Source organism: Xyrauchen texanus, chromosome 2 (genome assembly GCF_025860055.1).
Source record: "Xyrauchen texanus isolate HMW12.3.18 chromosome 2, RBS_HiC_50CHRs, whole genome shotgun sequence".
Classification (NCBI taxonomy): Eukaryota; Metazoa; Chordata; class Actinopteri; order Cypriniformes; family Catostomidae; genus Xyrauchen; species Xyrauchen texanus.
Window position 1 is genome coordinate 18,174,601 of NC_068277.1, and position 18,940 is coordinate 18,193,540.

General features: G+C 35.9%; 1 protein-coding gene across 2 annotated transcripts in view; it reads right to left on the minus strand.

The window, feature by feature from the left end:
- Positions 1-18,940, minus strand: part of mllt3 (MLLT3 super elongation complex subunit) — a 74,206-nt gene that overhangs the window by 36,084 nt on the left and 19,182 nt on the right. For both annotated transcript variants that reach the window (XM_052152153.1, XM_052152143.1), the window contains exon 3: positions 2,313-2,395. In XM_052152153.1, the coding sequence (XP_052008113.1) occupies positions 2,313-2,395 (83 nt within the window). The remainder of the gene's footprint in view (positions 1-2,312; positions 2,396-18,940) is intronic.

Below are 18,940 nucleotides of genomic sequence, written 5' to 3' on the forward strand. Positions count from 1 at the left end.
ATTTACAAAAAAAAGATTTTTTTGAAAATAGATGACTTGGACAGAATAATAAAAGCAGCAATTAGTGCCCAGCATAGATGGTAAGAGAGATAGATATATATATATATATATATACACTTTTTTATCATCCCAGGGTGATACCTCATGAAGTTGGTTGATAAAATGCCAAGCGTACATTTTTGCAAATTCTAGGCAAAGGGTGGCTACTTTGAAGATGCTAAAATATAACCATATATAAATATACATTTTGATTTGTTTTTGATTTTTTTTTAGTCACAGCATTATTCCCATAGTTCTATTTATGTTATAGTTCTGCTGACTTTACTATTATTCTAAAATGTGGAAAATTAATATATATAAAATATATATAAGTAAGTGTTACCAAACTTTTGACGAGTAGAGTACATTTAAGCCATATATATAGTCAAAATTGTTATTGGAAAGCAGTGGCTTCCATCAAAGTGTCCTGAAGTAGATTTTTAATGTTTTCCATATAGTAGACTCATGAACAGAGATGCTAACCAGTTCCAAGGATATCTTCATGTTTTTAGCTGTCAATTTAGGGTTCTTTTTTTTTACCTCATTAAGCATTCTGCATTCATTGAGTCACCTTGGCTGAATGGCCACTTCTAGATAGAGTAGCCACAGCACTAAATCCTCTCTATTTATAGACAATTTGACTAACTGTGGACAGATGAATACCAAGATAACTTTGTAACCCTTTATGCAAAACAACAATTCTTAATCATAGGTCTTCTGAGATCTCTTTTTTTGCAAGGCATAGTCCACGTCAGCAGATGCTTCTTGTGAATAGCAATCTCAAAATGTTTAGTCTTTTATTTAAGTCAAAGTAGCTCTCACCCACACCTCCAGTCTTGTTTCATTAATTGGATAAATGGCTGCAACTAGCGATTATTTTGATAATCGATTAATATATTATTATTTTTTAGATGAATCGGATTTAAAAAAAAAATAAACAATTATTTCCTGTATTTTATTAAAATAATTATATTATCAGTACTGTATTCGATTTACAGTACTGAATTCTACACTATTATAAACTATTCTATACTCACAATAATTTGAACATTATTTATGTTTCTGGTTACATACATTTTAAGATTTTAAAAGTCATATTGTCATTTTTGTTATTTTTTTTTTTTTAAGTATAGTCACTCATTACATGTTTTTAAATTATTCTTTTCGGGAAAAAAATAATAAAAAAAATGGTAGCGTATGCTTATCCAGTAAAACAAAATGTTTGGCATAGTATAAATTTACTGGTGAAAATCAGACATTACATTTGGCATTATCAGGTCTATCAAATATTTGGACCCTTAGCATTATTATGCATTGTATTCAGCATACAGCATATATAGTACAATCATCAGATACACTCTTGTGCTGAAAAGTCTCATCCTAGACTTTTTTGTCTAGACATCAGACTATAAACAGTCTGTTTATTATGGACTTCTTTGAAGTGTTTATCAAGTGCTCTCGTGCGATGGGCATCTTAGGTCATGTTTTTTCCACTTCAACTTGTCTCCGTCGTTTTTCAAACAAGTTATTATGCAACACATTTATCACTGGGCGGTAAAGTGACGTCACTGATGGAGCTTCTCCGTGCTCAACACACATATCCAACTAATTGATAATGAAATTCATTGTCGATGATTTTCATTATGGAAAATAATTGATTTTAGTGATTCGTTTTTGTAGCCCTAATTGGATGCCAGGTTTGCTAACTCCAATTAGCTTTGCCAAGGGGTTCACATACTTTTTCCAACCTAAGCTATAAATATTTGAATGATAAATTAAATGTGAATAAGGACAATACAATAATTTGTGTTATTAGTTTAAAATTATTGTGTTTGTTCATTATTGTAACAGATGAACGTCAAACCAGATTTTAAGCAAATTTGTAATCGCGATGCATGCACTTTTATGCAACGATTGTAGGCATCTCTTGGTAGAATGGCTCTGGTGATGGTGTGTATCTGTTTGTGGCCTGTGCATCAGTGTAATGTCTCCAGGTGGACGCATTACAAAGGTTCCGCCATTCACACCAGTGTTTATGCAGTATTAACGGTAAATGAGTTAAATCGCATATAATGTGTTAAACTTTAATAAAATCGCATACATGTTAATTCTGACAGCCCTAATTGATTCACATACTTTTTTTGTTGCCACTGTTCAGTTTGAAACAGTTTATTTGATGCAACATTGATTAGGCTACATCTTAAGTTCATATTGCTTATTTTGTGCATTTAATTACAGGTTTCCACAAAAGACCGAAAGAAAAAACAATGTACCTTGTTTTTAAAGTAAACTTCAATTGGCAATATGAAGCCGGCATATCCAGACTCTTCTACTTTATATGGTGGATCTTTACACACTGTGAGATAGAGAGAGAGAGATAGAAAGAGTATTAATTGGGATTTTAGCATAAAAATCAAAAATGAAAACTTTACTTCCATAATATGACCTTAACTCGATCAACAAAGTATTTTTCCCCATCATTATAGGAACAGGTTCAAGCTCCATTGCCAGCATGAGTCACATAATTTTTACTCACTACTTATTCCATCAAATCAAAACAACAACAAAGTAATCCAATTACAATCAAAGTTTATTGCGAGAAAAATAAAGTCACAATAAAAATTATGTGGAGGAAGAACACAAAAAAACCCTCATGATGCAAACTCAAGCAGACAGTCAGCACTGTCATTATTTAGGCAACATTATAAGATTCATAGGTACATCAAATTATTCATGATCAAAGCATCATCTCCTGTTAAGAACAAAATTCTGTGTTATTGTAGGAGAATGAGCATCTCTAGAGACACAGACAGTTGGAAATATTAAACCTGCTAAATAATAAAATAAACCAACCTAAGCTGGTATGCTAGTTTTAGTTGGTTTAAGATGGTCTAACAGCCTGGCTTAAGCTGGTGTTTAACTGAAAAGTTCTCAAAACCCCTCTAAATTCAACCGACCAGCTAAGAGCTATATTTAGCCCTTTTATTTCCAGGACATGTGTACAGTTTGCACAACACAATATGCCCGTATTCTATACATAGTAGAAAGAGGAATACTTCTGGTTAAACTAACAAACAAACGTATTTATTTAATTTAGTAGAAAATGTCAAAATAAAATTGTGAATGTTATGAGATTAATCTGTATGTAAATTTCATTCATTAAGTTGCCCATGTGCATAAGTGTTGCCAAGTTAAATTTTGCTCTTTATTATACATTTGATTAAAACCCGAGACCAGGGGTGGACTGGGAAGAGATATCGGCCCAGGATTTTACAAAGAAACTGGCCCAAAAGTTGTCGCTGCCCCCTTCGGCATATCGTGCCTTCGTTTTGTGGCCGTTCTGCATAACTCTGCTCATTTTAGCTCATCACGGCCCATTCGGGACCCGTTTCCCGGCCAGCCCGTTTCTCCCGATGGCCAGTCCACCCCTGAACGTCCCCAAATACCGGAAAAATGCCCAGTTTGCCAGATTATCAATCGAGCCCTGCCTGAGACCATTTGTTGGTACAATATGGTGAAAATTGTGTTTCTTAATGCCATGCCAGCTTCTTTGGCTATTTTCATGCCGAAACCTGGTTAAAATAGTAGGGAGAAAAAACTTGAATATGTTTAAGATCCATTTTCACTAAAAACTCTCAAATTAAATTTATATGGTGAAATATAGCAATAAAATCCTCGTATCCACTATGATTCAGGGAGGCATTCTAAAGAGGTTCACAGGCCCTCATGGGAACTTATTAGTGTTTAGACTTGCAGTTTAAATGACCTGGAAATCAACGTGCATGTGACATCTTTCCTGATTAACTGTTTTATGTACATTACTTTATGGACAAATCCTTTGAGCAGCATGAAAGCAACAGGCTTCCATCTTGTTTATTGTCATTTTCTTTTATGGCATATGATTCATCAAGAGACTGTACTTTGAAAAAAATAATCAACTGCTTTATAAATATACATCTGTTCCACAAAGCTGCATATTTGGTTTTAGACGTTGCAGTTATTAGACAAATCATTCATCTTTCAAAACATTAAAACTCCTCAATTGGCATATCGTCTACTTACAGTAGTGCCTTCATAATTCAACCACATTTTTATATTCTTTTTCTACCTCCTTGTCCTCCTCTTTCTCTCTCACAAATGAAAGGAAGAACAAGACAAAACAGCAGGCTTGGTCCCAATTAGACATTTCAGGATAAACAACCAGTAGTTTAGGTCAGGTGACACCCCATGGGAACACTTGTTTGTCTCGCTCTTTAAAATCACAAAAGAGCCTCTTAACAGCATCTCCAATTAGTGAACATGTTCTGTTGTGCGTTTATGGAAACAAGGACACTGGCAGAGAACTTGAAATAAAACCAAAACCATTTCTTTATTGTGTTTTAAATGTAATAAAATGTACACAATGTCAATTGACTACACATAAAATGTTACCATGATTTAAATATCTACCTCACTAGTTTGACCTTAGAGAGTCAGTTTGAGTTTGTGTCAGTTGTTTGCCGATTAACATTTAAAATACAGTACGAATGTAAAAACAAAATATAAAACGTAAGAATTTATTTACAAACGTAGCTAAGAAAAGACTGTATTAAATATCTTCTAAGGCTTTTCGATAATTAGCATCTGCAAACATGGGACTTAATGCCAGTGGAATAAGCAAGACCCTCTTGTTATTTTCTTTACATCGCCCTCAATGGGAATACCTCAATAACAATTGGCATACTCAGGTTACATAGCAACCAAGCCCCTTCCCCCTCAGGCTATGTGATGACTCAAATGGCTAGATGATGTCTGACCTCAATCCTAAGGTCACCGGATCCCAAAACAACATCCGCTGCACAAATATTACAGAGATTGATTGTGGTGCCAGGCCACATTTAGTTGTCACCCCTTGAAATGGTCTAGTTAATGGTGAATTTGAGCAGTCCTATAAAGCCACGTGGCAGTGGGATGAGTAAAAACACTATAAATTGGAAAGGATTAATTTACCCAAAATTGGCAGTTCAGTCGTCATTTACTCAGCCTCATGTCATTCTAAACTTGTATGACTTTTTTCATGGACCACAAAAGTAAAAATTCTGAAGAGTTGTACTAGTCGTACACAAAAGTTGTCCATTTGACTGGTGCAATTTAAAAACTTTTATACTTTGAATTTGTATAATTAACAGAGGTGTAAAATAACTAATTACAAATACGCACGGTTACTATAATTAAGGAATTTAACTTAAAGTACTTTTAAAATTGCATTCATTTACTTGAGTACATTTTAAGTACTGTAACTGTACTTTTAATGTGATATTTTCACACCGTCTGTGTTTGCTACTTCCCTGTCCGGATTTTATTTTTATCTATCAACATGATTGGCTAGGGAGAGTCTCGTGAATCCCGCCAAATCAAATCACACGTCAAAAACTTGAACGACAGTTGCAGATCTGGCGCCAACTGTTATGGATATGGAGGATGCCACAAGCACAGTACAACACCTGAACATCAAGGCCACACCTAAAAAGGACTTTTCGCAGTGAAAAAGGCCAATTGCTTGACTGTGTCATGTGAGTTTAACTTGCTCAAGCCAGATAACAGCATTAATCCTGCCTCTAATTTGAAGAAACATACCGAGGTTAATTTCATATTTCTGCTTACTAGAGTCTGTGTGTCTATAATGTAGCCTGTAAATTAGCTTTCCATCACTGAGATTATTGGTTTGATGCGAGAGATTAATGCAATATTATCAAAAGGGCTGGGCAATAAAACAATCTTGATGTTTATCCAAAAAAAAAAGATATCGATGATAAACTTTTGAGTAATTTTCTATACTTAGCCCATGTTCTACATCTAGAACAGAGGTGTTCATTACATTGATCGCGATAGCAAGACAAACACTGGTTGGTTGATCTAGATAAAATATAAAATATTGACTTTTATTTCCTGACATCTGTAGTTGCGTGATTGACAGGCGGCTAATGTTTGTCCACTAATACAGTGGGACAAAAAGTGTATTTGCATCAAAATGTTGGACTTGAAGTGTATATGGAACCGAATTGAGAACTGTCTAGTAGGCTATGTCATATAAAGGCTATTAATTAAACAACAAGTAAATGAGAAAACCACTCTCTACTTTTGGCTGGATAACTTTAGTAGCATTAAAAGTATTCATGTAATAGAATAAAACAGTGACATTTTTAATAATAATATTTTTTAATAACATTGTTCGTTTTTTTTTATAATACCGACCCCGGATGTAGAGAGTGTGTTAATCTGTATAAAAACTTACCAGGAAAGTAGAGATGATAAAATATTTTATAATTATGCTTAGCATTTATCAAGTTTTTTCTAATGCCTGATAGAAAGTATCAATATTTGTAGAGCAATACTTCAGGCAGACCATTCCACCAGTCACAAACTTCAGAAAACTGTGCATCATGAATTAGAATGATAACATAACTATTGCTGGGCTTAAAAGATTCAAGAACTAAATCAGTGTGGAACATTGTATCTCAAATGGGGGACAATGTGGCCCCCAATGTGCTACTTAAAGAAAGATCACTCAAAAATGAAGATTCTCTCATCATTTAGTCACCCTCATGCCAGATGTGTATGACTCTTTATCTTCAGAACACAAATTAAGATTTTCAGTAGAATATTTCAGCTCTGTATTAAAAGGATTAGGCTACTTTTATGCTGATTTATGTGATTTGTGGAGCTTCAAAATTGTGGGACCCATTCACTTGCATTGTATGGACCAAAAGAGCTGAGATATTCTTCTAAAAATCTTAATTTGTGTTCTTTAGTGTTTTCTTTGCATTCCTTGCATTGTTTTGAACATGTTTTATGCACAACAATAAATTTCGCAGTCAGCATTAAGGAAAACGTAGACCCTAAACAAACCGATCTTAAATGTAATTGTTTCATACATTATGATACTGAAAATAGCTTTTTAATCTTTTAATTTCAGTAATCATGTCACACTTTCATTTATTTATTTCTTTTTTTTTTAATCAGATTCATGTACTGTTTACAGTATCATAGATAAGTGATGTATTTTAAAAGTTGTCAAACACCTATAAAATACTTTTTTATTATTATTATTATTCTTTCTGGCAAACAGCTATAGAAGTAAATGTAAATTACGGTATGTGTGCTATATTTTTAAATTGCAGCATCAAGTTTTTATTTTAAAGGTGCATAGCCGCAAATCAGTACTCAATACTAAATTAAATGAGCTATTATTTTACTCTTGAGTAGTTTTTAGGACAGGTACTTTTACTCAACTACATTTTTTAAAGAAGTAGCAGTACTTTTACTTATTATTTTTCAGTACTCTTTACACCCCTGATAATGACAGATATTATAACTCTCAAGAGAGCTTTTAAACGCTGCGGCCAAATGAACCAATTTATTGAAAAAATCCAACTCTAAAGAATCATAACCATGTATACATGTCTTCCGAAGCTAGGCAATAGCTATACAACAATACATTGTTTATGCAAAGTTATTTGGACTACTTTTATGATAGGGTTATGGTGCTTTTGCATCCTTTTTGAAGGAGAAAACAACCAGTACATCCTTCAATATTTCTCCTTTCATGTTGTTTCCAACAGCATGAGGGTAAGTAAATTCTGGGTAAAAAAATTTTTTTGGTGTACTATCCATTTCGGAGCGAAAGAGTATTATTGGATGTTATGCTTTTGTACTCAACAGCTTTCACCCATTGGGATTTGAGGTTTAAAAAGGGGACCCACATGAGGTTTCTTAGCCATTCAAAACTCAACAAGCATCACTACCCAAACACAAAAGGCTGTTTTTTTTTGCAGCAAAACTGTGTTAGTGCACTATTACATTGATAAGACTGTCACACCTATTTTGGAAATGTAGCAAGAAACTCTTAATTCCAATGGACAAGTGTATCTCATTTCAAAAGGTGTTTATGCTGAAACATTTAAAGATATAGGGGACCCAGTATGATCACCCCCCAAACAAAATGTACCTTGCTTAAAATGTATCTTTTGAGCATGTAAATATGATATAGTGGTGGTATGATTTTTACTCAGACATGTATGCCAGTGTTGCTAATGCTCCAGCTGTATAAGAACTAAACATACAATTAAAAGTAAAATTGAGGGTTTAGACTTAAAGCTGAAGCATGTAATTTGAACAATGGTAAAATACCTTCATATCACAGTTAATCTGTACAGGGACAACTACTGTATAAACCAGCCATTTGTACTGAATGTAGACACTGTCCACATTTACATGTAAGAAAACCATTTTTTTCCTCCAAGGTATTTGGCAGAAAGTGGCATTGTGAAACGTCATATAAATGAGAACGCCATTTTCCTCATGCATTTTAAGGGATTAAGAAAAACCGGTTGAACACACCTGGGTTTCTCCCAGAGAACGTTGCTTATATGTTCATGCAAACGTATTAGTGGCATTCTTACAGGTTTATATGGAGTGTGCATATGCGTGAACGCATTGGATAACAAATGTCATAGGATGAAGCCCAACAAACACAGCAGAAAGAATTCAACATTTCAGGGAGTACAGTGGGAAAAGCAAATACATTTAACATTGAACATTTAAGCATTTGGCAGACGCTTTTATCCAAAGCGACTAACAGTGCACTTATTACAGGGACAATCCCCCCGGAGCAACCTGGAGTTAAGTGCCTTGCTCAAGCACACAATGGTGGTGGCTGTGGGGATTGAACCAGCATCCTTCTGATTACCAAATACGCTATACTCATTTATTCACATCAATGTAAAATATCGTCTGTCCATCAAGTTCGTGTTTATGCGCTTCTACAGGGGAATTCCAGAGTTTTACACAAGAGGGAAACCCCACTATTGCAGAGCAATTCCTCTTCAGGTCGCAATGGAAAGTTAAGGAAACAAAAACATATTGAATGGAATATCTGGAAATAAAGCAAAGCAATGGAGAATAAAATAGCAAAGTCTTCCTTGAATTCCATGTTTGTTATTCACACAAGCGTTGCAGGGAAAATACTTTGCTGTCAATGTGGCTCTACAGCACTTTAAAACATTGGTCTGATTGAGTCAACTTTTGATTCAACCAAGAGTGTGAGTTTGGGGTAGGACCAACTGTTAAAACGAACAATGGCAGACGGAGGGCAGCATGGAAGGGGTGGAATCCTGTTTTGAAAGGATAATTTTCACAATTCCATTTGATGGTGCTAGTGTTGCCGAAATTATGTGCTTCTCATTTTAAAGTAAATTTCAGGTTTTCTGTCTAAAGCTACGTGTCCTTACAAGGGCTAAAATAATACAATCACAAGCCAAATTAATGTAGACACCAGCTTCTGTAAAATTCACACTCAAGCATCAAATCGCACAGATGTGCTAAATGTGAACAACACAATAAACTGAAAGTAAATTACCCAAGAAAAATCCCAAAATGACATGCTTTTTGAAGTCCTTGCCCCAGTCCCCTTTGGCTGTCTCACTGGAGTCTTTAAGGCACAGTTGTCTGTGAAGCTGCTTTGAAACAATATGCATGGTAATTTGACTTAATTTGATTTTTTTTGCAAGTTGGTAGCTAGAAATACTGTCCTATGTAAACTTAGACACACTGTTCTTGTCTTTATCAGGTCTGTAAATCAGAACAAAACTTTGCAGTTCTCATGGAAACCTCTAAGCTGGCATACTTAACCTCAGGAATCCTCCACCTACCAGCAACACATTGAATGGGGTAATGAAAATAATTGAGATTTGGGTTGTATTGGATCCACCTTGACTGAGAGAAAAGCAGAAGTGAACTTAGAATCCGTCTGGCTTTTATATTGCTCTAGATCTTTTGCATGAGTTGAAAAGGTCATTTTACATGTGGGGTGGAGTAGACGCACTGTACGAGTGAAGTGCACAATACACTCATTGACCTTCCACAGGAACTTGGCCAACAGCTACAGAAGAAACGGCACAGAGAATGAACTCCACACTCTTATTGGAAAAGGCCAATAAGAGTTTTTCCTCCACTATTTGCACACATACACTCACAGCATGCCAATTATAAAACAAAGAAAGTCAGAATGGATTTGCCCTTTCTCAGAGACTGGGTCATAACAAGGCAAGGCCAGAAGACACTAAGCCAAATAGTAAATGGGAAAAAAGTAAGGAAAGTTCCATTTGGGAAAAAAAGAAAATATGTTTAATTTACAGCTTAGCTTGAATGCCTAAACTAATAGACTTAATATGTTTAACCTCCCTTGCGGAAACATTAATGCAATAAAACACCACTTATTCAAATTATCTTCCTCCAAATTACCCATCTACGGTAGCTCTGGAGGCTTGTGGGAAGAGAATTCTACTCTATAACAAGTCTCAGATTACAAGCTTATATACGACCCAAATATACATGTCAGCAGTACCCAGAGTATATACAATCCCTCTGTACAGCAGACCACCTGCATGCAGTTCATCCAAGGCCAAAAGCATGGAGTTAAAGCCATAAATCCCCATTAATGCTGATAAAATATGAAAGAAAATTATTAACAGGGATTTACTGCTGAAAACCAAATCATCGCAGTAAGGTAGAACATTTGTGCAATTTGAATACTCTAATCTTAATAATTACATACATAGACAGAATTTTAAGGCATCATAGGACACCCATGATGAAAAAGTGCCCACTAATTATTTTCACATGCAAATGAGATTGTGATTCACCACAAATGTTTGCAGCTCTTTACCGGTAGTAGTGAACCTGCAGCGAACCTTTGAGAGTTTGCGCAAAGCTCATTTGCATGTGAAAATTATGAGTGATGAATTTGCAGCAAGTTATCAAGTAGTTTTCAGCTGTACAGGATGCAATACAGTGAAGAGGAAAGCCTTATTTTTTATAAAAAACCAAAACGTAAATCAATCAGGAGTAAAAATGTAACGTTAGAGGGAAAAATGCAACCTCAAAATCGCACTTGTCACCTCCCTGGTTTCAATGTGGTATTCGAACCCACGCTGCTGACACAATGCACTTCCAGTCGTGCTACAGGTAAAGGTGAACACGCTAGAGCAGATGAAAACATGTCTGATAGGAGATGGCGCTTGTGAGTCAGCATGTGTCCGATCCTATGGTACCCGAAGTTTAAGAAACAACATACCAACCTCCCATGTGATGATTTTGATACGTAGGCTATATTATTTTTGGAATATTTGATAATTTAAGTAGATGGTACACACAAAAACTGGGTCAAAAAGAAAACCGTTCCATGTATTTTTTGAGAATGGAGTATTGCTTTATTAGCTAAGCCACATGTGCTAAAGCCAAACTCTATGTAAATAAATTGTGAATGTAGGGTCTCTGCACTTTGCAAGAGGAATGCTATTTGTGTGGCACTCGTAAAAGACTGTTAAAAGAGTTGCTGCCATGAAGAGTGTTTCAAATCAATTACTTATGCGGTTCAATTTTGGTTAGAATGCTGCTTTAAAAGGTACAATAGCTGTCAATGCAGACAGTAGGTTTAGTGAGGTAGCTTACAAGGTTTTGTAACAAAGCCATAGTGTCCTACACAGCAATATCCACCAATCAGGCACATTACCAAAAATTATGTTACATGTGCATTAAATAAGTGCAGTTATGATATTGCTTTCCTGAATTTTTATTTGGGAAAAGCACAGTTTGGCATATATTGACAGCCATTTGTATCAAACAAATAAAATGGTGGGACATATTTTGGGTCCTTAAGTTTGCACACTTTTTTCAGATAATAACCTGCTTGTGTAACTGGGTCACTGTGCTTCATAGATCGCTAAACCATTGAAGAAGCAAGTCAAGCCAATTCATGTTTTCAATAGCTGGCCTATTCGAGCCAGTGGCTTATGTACAAAGGATGTGGCATTGTGTTGTCAAAACAGCTAACAGTTTTAAGAGGTTATTCCAGAATTCGTCAAATTGCCCAACAAGGACCAGATACATTAAGGTGGTCACTGCCTCATTAAAGAGATGGTAGCTTGCCAGCTTCCATTTTATTTTCATTTGAATGCTAGCAACCTAGAATAACAAATAATTTGTTAAGTAAAATAGATTTGTGCATAATTGGTCCCAGACTCGAGCACCATATTGACAGCAGGCAAACTTAGGGTAAGACCCTACCCCTGCTCTTAAAAATAATGGTGACCTAAACTAATAGCAAGTTCTTAAATTGAAAACTTTGTCTCATCATTATTACAGGACACCATTATTATCAATGTGAACTTAGCTTAGTTTCCAACAAATTATTTTAGATTATAGCAGGTGTCATGAGAAAACTGGACAGAAAAGGCTATTGAATCTGTACTGTTGGCTTAAATGATTTTTAGATCATATTAATGACGTTTTTTGAGATCTTATTGATACCTTGAGAATTTGTACACTGAAGCTTTAATGTTACAGCGAACCACCTTCGCAGACAAATCATTAGCAGTTCAATACAGGGCTCTCATACAGTTGCTCAATACAGTTGCTCAAACTTAAAGTGTGCTCTTTATCAGTGTAATACAAAATTCAGGATAACATTATGGATTTAATCCTATGGTCTGGATGAAAAAACACTAACTCAATATAGCAAAGCCAGAGCTACTTACCTTCCCAGTCCACCCATTAATTCAGCACATCTTTACCATTCAGCTACGCTCTTCAACAAATCACATTCCAGGACAGATACTTGAGCATTTTAAGCACTTCAATATGGGGCATTTCATCATCATTTTTACAAAAATATGGGATGTTCCAGCTTATAAGGGAATACTGTTTTTTAGGATGATTTGTCAAGTTATACATAGCTTGACACTTAAAAAAAACATCTTGAGATTCCTGCATTTGAAGTTGCTCCGTCCAGCTTTTTTTTTTTTAAAGAAAAAAAAAAAAAAGACACTTTGTGCTATCTGCTAACAGTAAATGTGATTTGTTGTCTATACAACTGTGTATTGCCTGTTTAGCTGGTGTTATGCTTACGGCCCCCTGCTGATTGGGACTTGCAAAAACATTAATTTGGTACTTTGAACAAGCTTGAATTGCTCAGGATTCTTTATTAAAGGAAAATTCCTTATTACGTTCCGGGGGCATGACAATTGGTTTTTATGCTTTATTTTTATATCAATAAAAAAAAAATAATGAATCGCACTGAAAAAATGTGTAAATTGTCAGTCCTAACTATATTTCGGGTGCCTTACAGCTACAGGTATGACATGAACACAGAGTGTAAGACATGAAAAGATAAGGGAACACATCGTTGTTTCCCATGTGTGTTTACACAAAGGTCCCGATTTGATATTACAGCGATATGTAAAGTATTACGACACAAAATCAAGTGTTTTGATTTAATTTTCTAATATATTTTGCCATGTTGACCCTTATTTCCTTAGAAATATTTTTTTACTGAAGAATGTTGTGTCTGACATGACATTTGTTTCACTCTGTACAGAATTTGCAGGTTAAAAAGGTATGTGCAAACCTACAAATTTAAAATGAAAAATACTCTATAACATCTCACAAATAAACCTGTGGATTATATAATAACAGGCAGTGAACAAGCAGTGCTTTGATGGCTGTAACAGTGATGCATTAAAAGAACTAAATGTAAAGAATTAAAAGATACAAAACCTGTTGGTTTATATCTATCTATCATTGAATTAGTATATAATGCTAAACATCTATTTAAAAAAAAATGATCAGAGAGAAAATGTACAAATTGTAACAGGTTTAAAAAATTTTTTTATCAGAATAATTTTTTTCCCCACCACTATCAGCAACCACTATAGAGGTTACAGACTCTCTCGGTTCGTTTTGGTCATGTGGGGCACTCTCATCCTTCATTTGCATGGCACCTACATTCTGACCCCAGCTTAGCTGGGATATGTGAAAAATAAATAATTTCACCATGTATATGCAGAAATGTATGTATAATGTGTGACAATTGATCAATTAATTTATTTTTATTATTATTACATGCTTCAATACATGGTAAACTGTATGGCTGAGAAGGACAGAATATAGCAATTTGTCATCATTGGCAAAAAATGAGAGATTTAGCATCATGGAAGCTTTCTTTCGACCCCCATCATCCAAAACCACAGTGTTAACATCTGCTCCTCAAGTCCCCTGCCCCCATGGAGCAACACTTCAGCCTGCCATTCCCCAGCTGTGATTTCTCAAACCCTAAATTCATAACAGGGGGAAAACTGCCCCTGGATCTTTGCTCACTTCAAGGCATGTTTTCAATTTTAGCAGAGCCAATGCACCATGGGTCAAGGAAAACCTCCAGCTTTTGGGCTTCAGTAGAAATTTCCTAGATGCAAATTTGAAACAACGAACGTTGACCCTCTCCTTAGCAGTTTTCAACAAGCGGTCCACTCTGTTGAATTCCAATGAGATTCATCCTACTCTGTCAAATGAGTTTTAGTGTACAGTGAAGAGGAGCTCTGCTTGCAAATACAGCTGCTTAAGGCCCTCGCTCAAGCATTGACACAAGAGACATTTGTCCTTCATGCTACGTGCAGGTCTGTTCAACATTTACTTCTGATAACTGGGTAGGTGATGTCAAATGCGATGAGAAACTAGTCAGTCAATAGCCCCATATGCTATGCCAATGTACTGTATACATGTTAATGTCTGTGTGTTATGACGATTCAAGATTTCGGATTGTGTGAGCCATTATACATCTGATACAATTATGTTTTTAACACAAATACACATATATACACATGTGCACACACACAAACAATGGAAAATAATTACAGTTAGGCCAGAAACACTATGCAAATACACAAACATGGAAAGAACTGCTTGGCCAACATATTGCAAATGTGAATGAACATAATGAACACTTAACGTGCATTTTTTGTATAATCGTTGCATTAAAAATAAATAAATAAATAAATAAAATAAATAAAAGTGGCCAATAGTGTTAACTTTAGATATCAGTCATTATTAATCATGTAGCTAGCTGTAAACATGTAATTTACATGTATGCATTTGGAAGACTCTTATCCAAAGGGACTCTCAGTGCATTCAAGGTATACATTTTGATAGTATGTGTTCCCTAGAAATTAAAGCCACAACCTTGGTGTTGATAGCTAGTGCTACACTAAACAGTTAAGCTACAGGGAAACGTTGACACTTTAGGGCAGAACCTTTTTTCACTAAAAGAGACAATTATTTTATTTTTGGTTGATGCATTTTTTCGAAAGAGCCATACCACAAACAAATAATTTACTATTTTATTAAGTTTTTCAATAAAATACAATGTTTATATTGCCCATAGACTACTCAAAAACGAGCAAATATTAATAGGTAACATGTTATAATATGGAATTGAGTACACCAGTTTGTGCAGGTCTCCTTAAAATGACTTTTGTACTTCCCTTTTGGGCTGGGCATGATAAATCGCATTTAAAATATCAATATCCGATTATATGGTCAATCCCCAAGGTCGTGAATATTTTTGCTTTAAAAATTCCATTAATTTATTGAAACATGAAAAACTTGAACAAAAAGAAAAAAAAGAAAACTCAATTTTAGGTTCAAGGCGAATGTGTCTTGTATTACCTTATGATTTAATCACTTTCGTCTTTGTTTTTTTAATACAAAGACACCTGTATACACTCACCTAAAGGATTATTAGAAACACCTGTTCAATTTCTCATTAATGCAATTATCTAATCAACCAATCACATGGCAGTTGCTTCAATGCATTTAGGGGTGTGGTCCTGGTCAAGACAATCTCCTGAACTCCAAACTGAATGTCAGAATGGGAAAGAAAGGTGATTTAAGCAATTTTGAGCGTGGCATCGTTGTTGGTGCCAGACGGGCCGGTCTGAGTATTTCACAATCTGCTCAGTTACTGGGATTTTCGCACACAACCATTTCTAGGGTTTACAAAGAATGGTGTGAAAAGGGAAAAACATCCAGTATGTGGCAGTCCTGTTGGCGAAAATGCCTTGTTGATGCTAGAGGTCAGAGGAGAATGAGCCGACTGATTCAAGCTGATAGAAGAGCAACTGTGCCTGAAATAACCACTCGTTACAATGAGGTATGCAGCAAAGCATTTGTGAAGCCACAACATGCACAACCTTGAGGCGGATGGGCTACAACAGCAGAAGACCCCACCGGGTACCACTCATCTCCACTACAAATAGCAAAAAGAGGCTACAATTTGCAAGAGCTCACCAAAATTGGACAGTTGAAGACTGGAAAAATGTTGCCTGGTCTGATGAGTCTCGATTTCTGTTGAGACATTCAGATGGTAGAGTCAGAATTTGGCGTAAACAGAATGAGAACATGGATCCATCATGCCTTGTTACCACTGTGCATGCTGGTGGTGGTGGTGTAATGGTGTGGGGGATGTTTTCTTGGCAAACTTTAGGCCCCTTAGTGCCAATTGGGCATCGTTTAAATGCCACGGCCTACCTGAGCATTGTTTCTGACCATGTCAATCCCTTTATGGCCACCATGTACCCATCCTCTGATGGCTACTTCCAGCAGGATAATGCACCATGTCACAAAGCTCGAATCATTTCAAATTTGTTTCTTGAACATGACAATGAGTTCACTGTACTAAAATGGCCCCCACAGTCACCAGATCTCAACCCAATAGAGCATCTTTGGGATGTGGTGGAACGGGAGCTTCGTGCCCTGGATGTGCATCCCACAAATCTCCATCAACTACAAGATGCTATCCTATCAATATGGGACAACATTTCTAAAGAATGCTTTCAGCACCTTGTTGAATCAATGCCACGTAGAATTAAGGCAGTTCTGAAGGCGAAAGGGGGTCAAACACAGTATTAGTATGGTGTTCCTAATAATCCTTTAGGTGAGTGTATATCACTGAACCTGCAGAGATGCGTTCACAATGTGTAAGAGCGAACTAAACTCGCAGTACCTCACAAGATGATCGGAGATCATTTTCAGCATTCTCATAGACTAAGTTATTCTTGCAAACAGTTTTCAGTTGAATGAAACAGAGAAAAAGATAACTCATTACATGCACTTGTTTCAAAAGACAGTGTCCCGATGCATGCCTCTGAACAGTGAATTAGACATGAGCATTGACGGCACCCACATTTTCTGTTGGAAAAGTATCTCTAGAAAATTTTAAACGGTCATGTGTTGGTGAATGTGATAGACACGGTGAGCCACTTGATTCAACCCCTGCTTTAGGAGTGTGTGCTATTGTATTTACTAAATAAGCAAAAAAAGAAGCAAAGACATCATAGGAGGTGGTATGTGTGGCCACTCATTCAGAAAGATTTTCAAACTGTACCACCATGAGAGTGGTTGACCTGAAAGAGAAAACTGCCCATATGACAGTTAAGCCAATACAGTCCATACATGCATTGTGTTATAAATTGCAATCAGACACATTTTGAAAGCAACAATGGATAAAATTGAGATTGCGTAGCTACAAGTATTTGTGTTCATGTACTTGCATAGAGCAAATCCATTAAAAAGCACAATGGACAAAGCGGTGCCCAAAAAAATTAATTTCCATGGTTTGAAATCATGGATGGTGTGCTGGGACATTGTCCTGCTATTAGTGGAAAGACCACTTGGGACACCATGGCAGTTACAGTAGGCGAGTTGTCAATAGGGATGCTGTGATTGTACGGTTTCACTATTGACCGCGATTAAAAATGTAATGTTATTTTAAACGCAAGATTTTGTGTCTATGGTTAAAAACTGTGAAATGTGTTATTTACACATGCAAAAATTTGAGATTTTATATATATATATATATATATATATATATATATATATATATATATATATATATATATATATATATATATATATATATATATATATATATATATATATATATTTGTTTTTGGTGTAAAATCTCTTTTGCTTGTGCCTAGGCAGTTAGAGCAGCCGTTATGGTTACGGATGGCGGCCACGTGGTGCTTGGAAGGTGTCGCGGACTGAACGTGAACTTTCAATTCATGTGAAACTGGGGCTTACTCACAAGCTCCAAAACAAGACAGAGGAAATCAATCTACCAGACTTAAAATTGGCTGTGTAAGACCATTTGAATGACTGACTGAAGACAACGGATGGAAAACATGCTGACAGAAGTCATAAGTTACACATCCTACAAATGGGACAGGATGTCATCCAACAACCAACCAGTCAGTTTAATATTTTTTAGCTGTGGTGCTTTTAAACAGATGAAGTGAAAGATGCAGCTTTTTGTACTGTTCAAGAGTGCTGAGAGTGCACATTTACGTGTAGTTACTATTGGGTCTTAAATCAACCTCATTATTTAAAGCATTGCTTGAGAACAAATTCACCACATTCAACAATAAATGTAAATTTGATTCATTATTGGACTTCAGCCTGCTTTAATCAATGTCCCATTATTATGCATAGTCTACAGTTTTATTTGTGAGATTTTGAGGACAGGTCAAAAAGGACAGTATTTTTATGAAGTCTGTTGCCAATTCTTTATAGCGGGGTGCCTGACAGACAATGGCTCAATTTACTAAACTGTTGCAGAAGACAAAACTGTTGTATGGCATAAAGTACATGTTGGGCACCCACAATAATCTTACAGTTATGCAGTCCTGAAGACTCAAAGCACTAGTTACATTGAAGCGCATTTTGCACCTGGGATGTTACTTATTTATGGTGTATTTAGCAGTTTTTCTTTTGTATAGCTGCACTCCATGTCCATGTATCCCTAGGAATCACGTCTACTTACACATTCAATTGTGAGATGTCCTTTTTGCCTCAGTACTTTTGCATTGCAAATAACCGTTAAACCGCGATTTGTTTCTTAGATGTTAATAAATCTAAACTTTCAAAATCTCAAACTACGGCGTCCCTAGTTGTCAACGCCAACTTATCTTGCTTGCTAGTGTGTGATGTTGGCACCAAGGCAGCATATTAAGGGCAGGTTTTAGGGCAATGC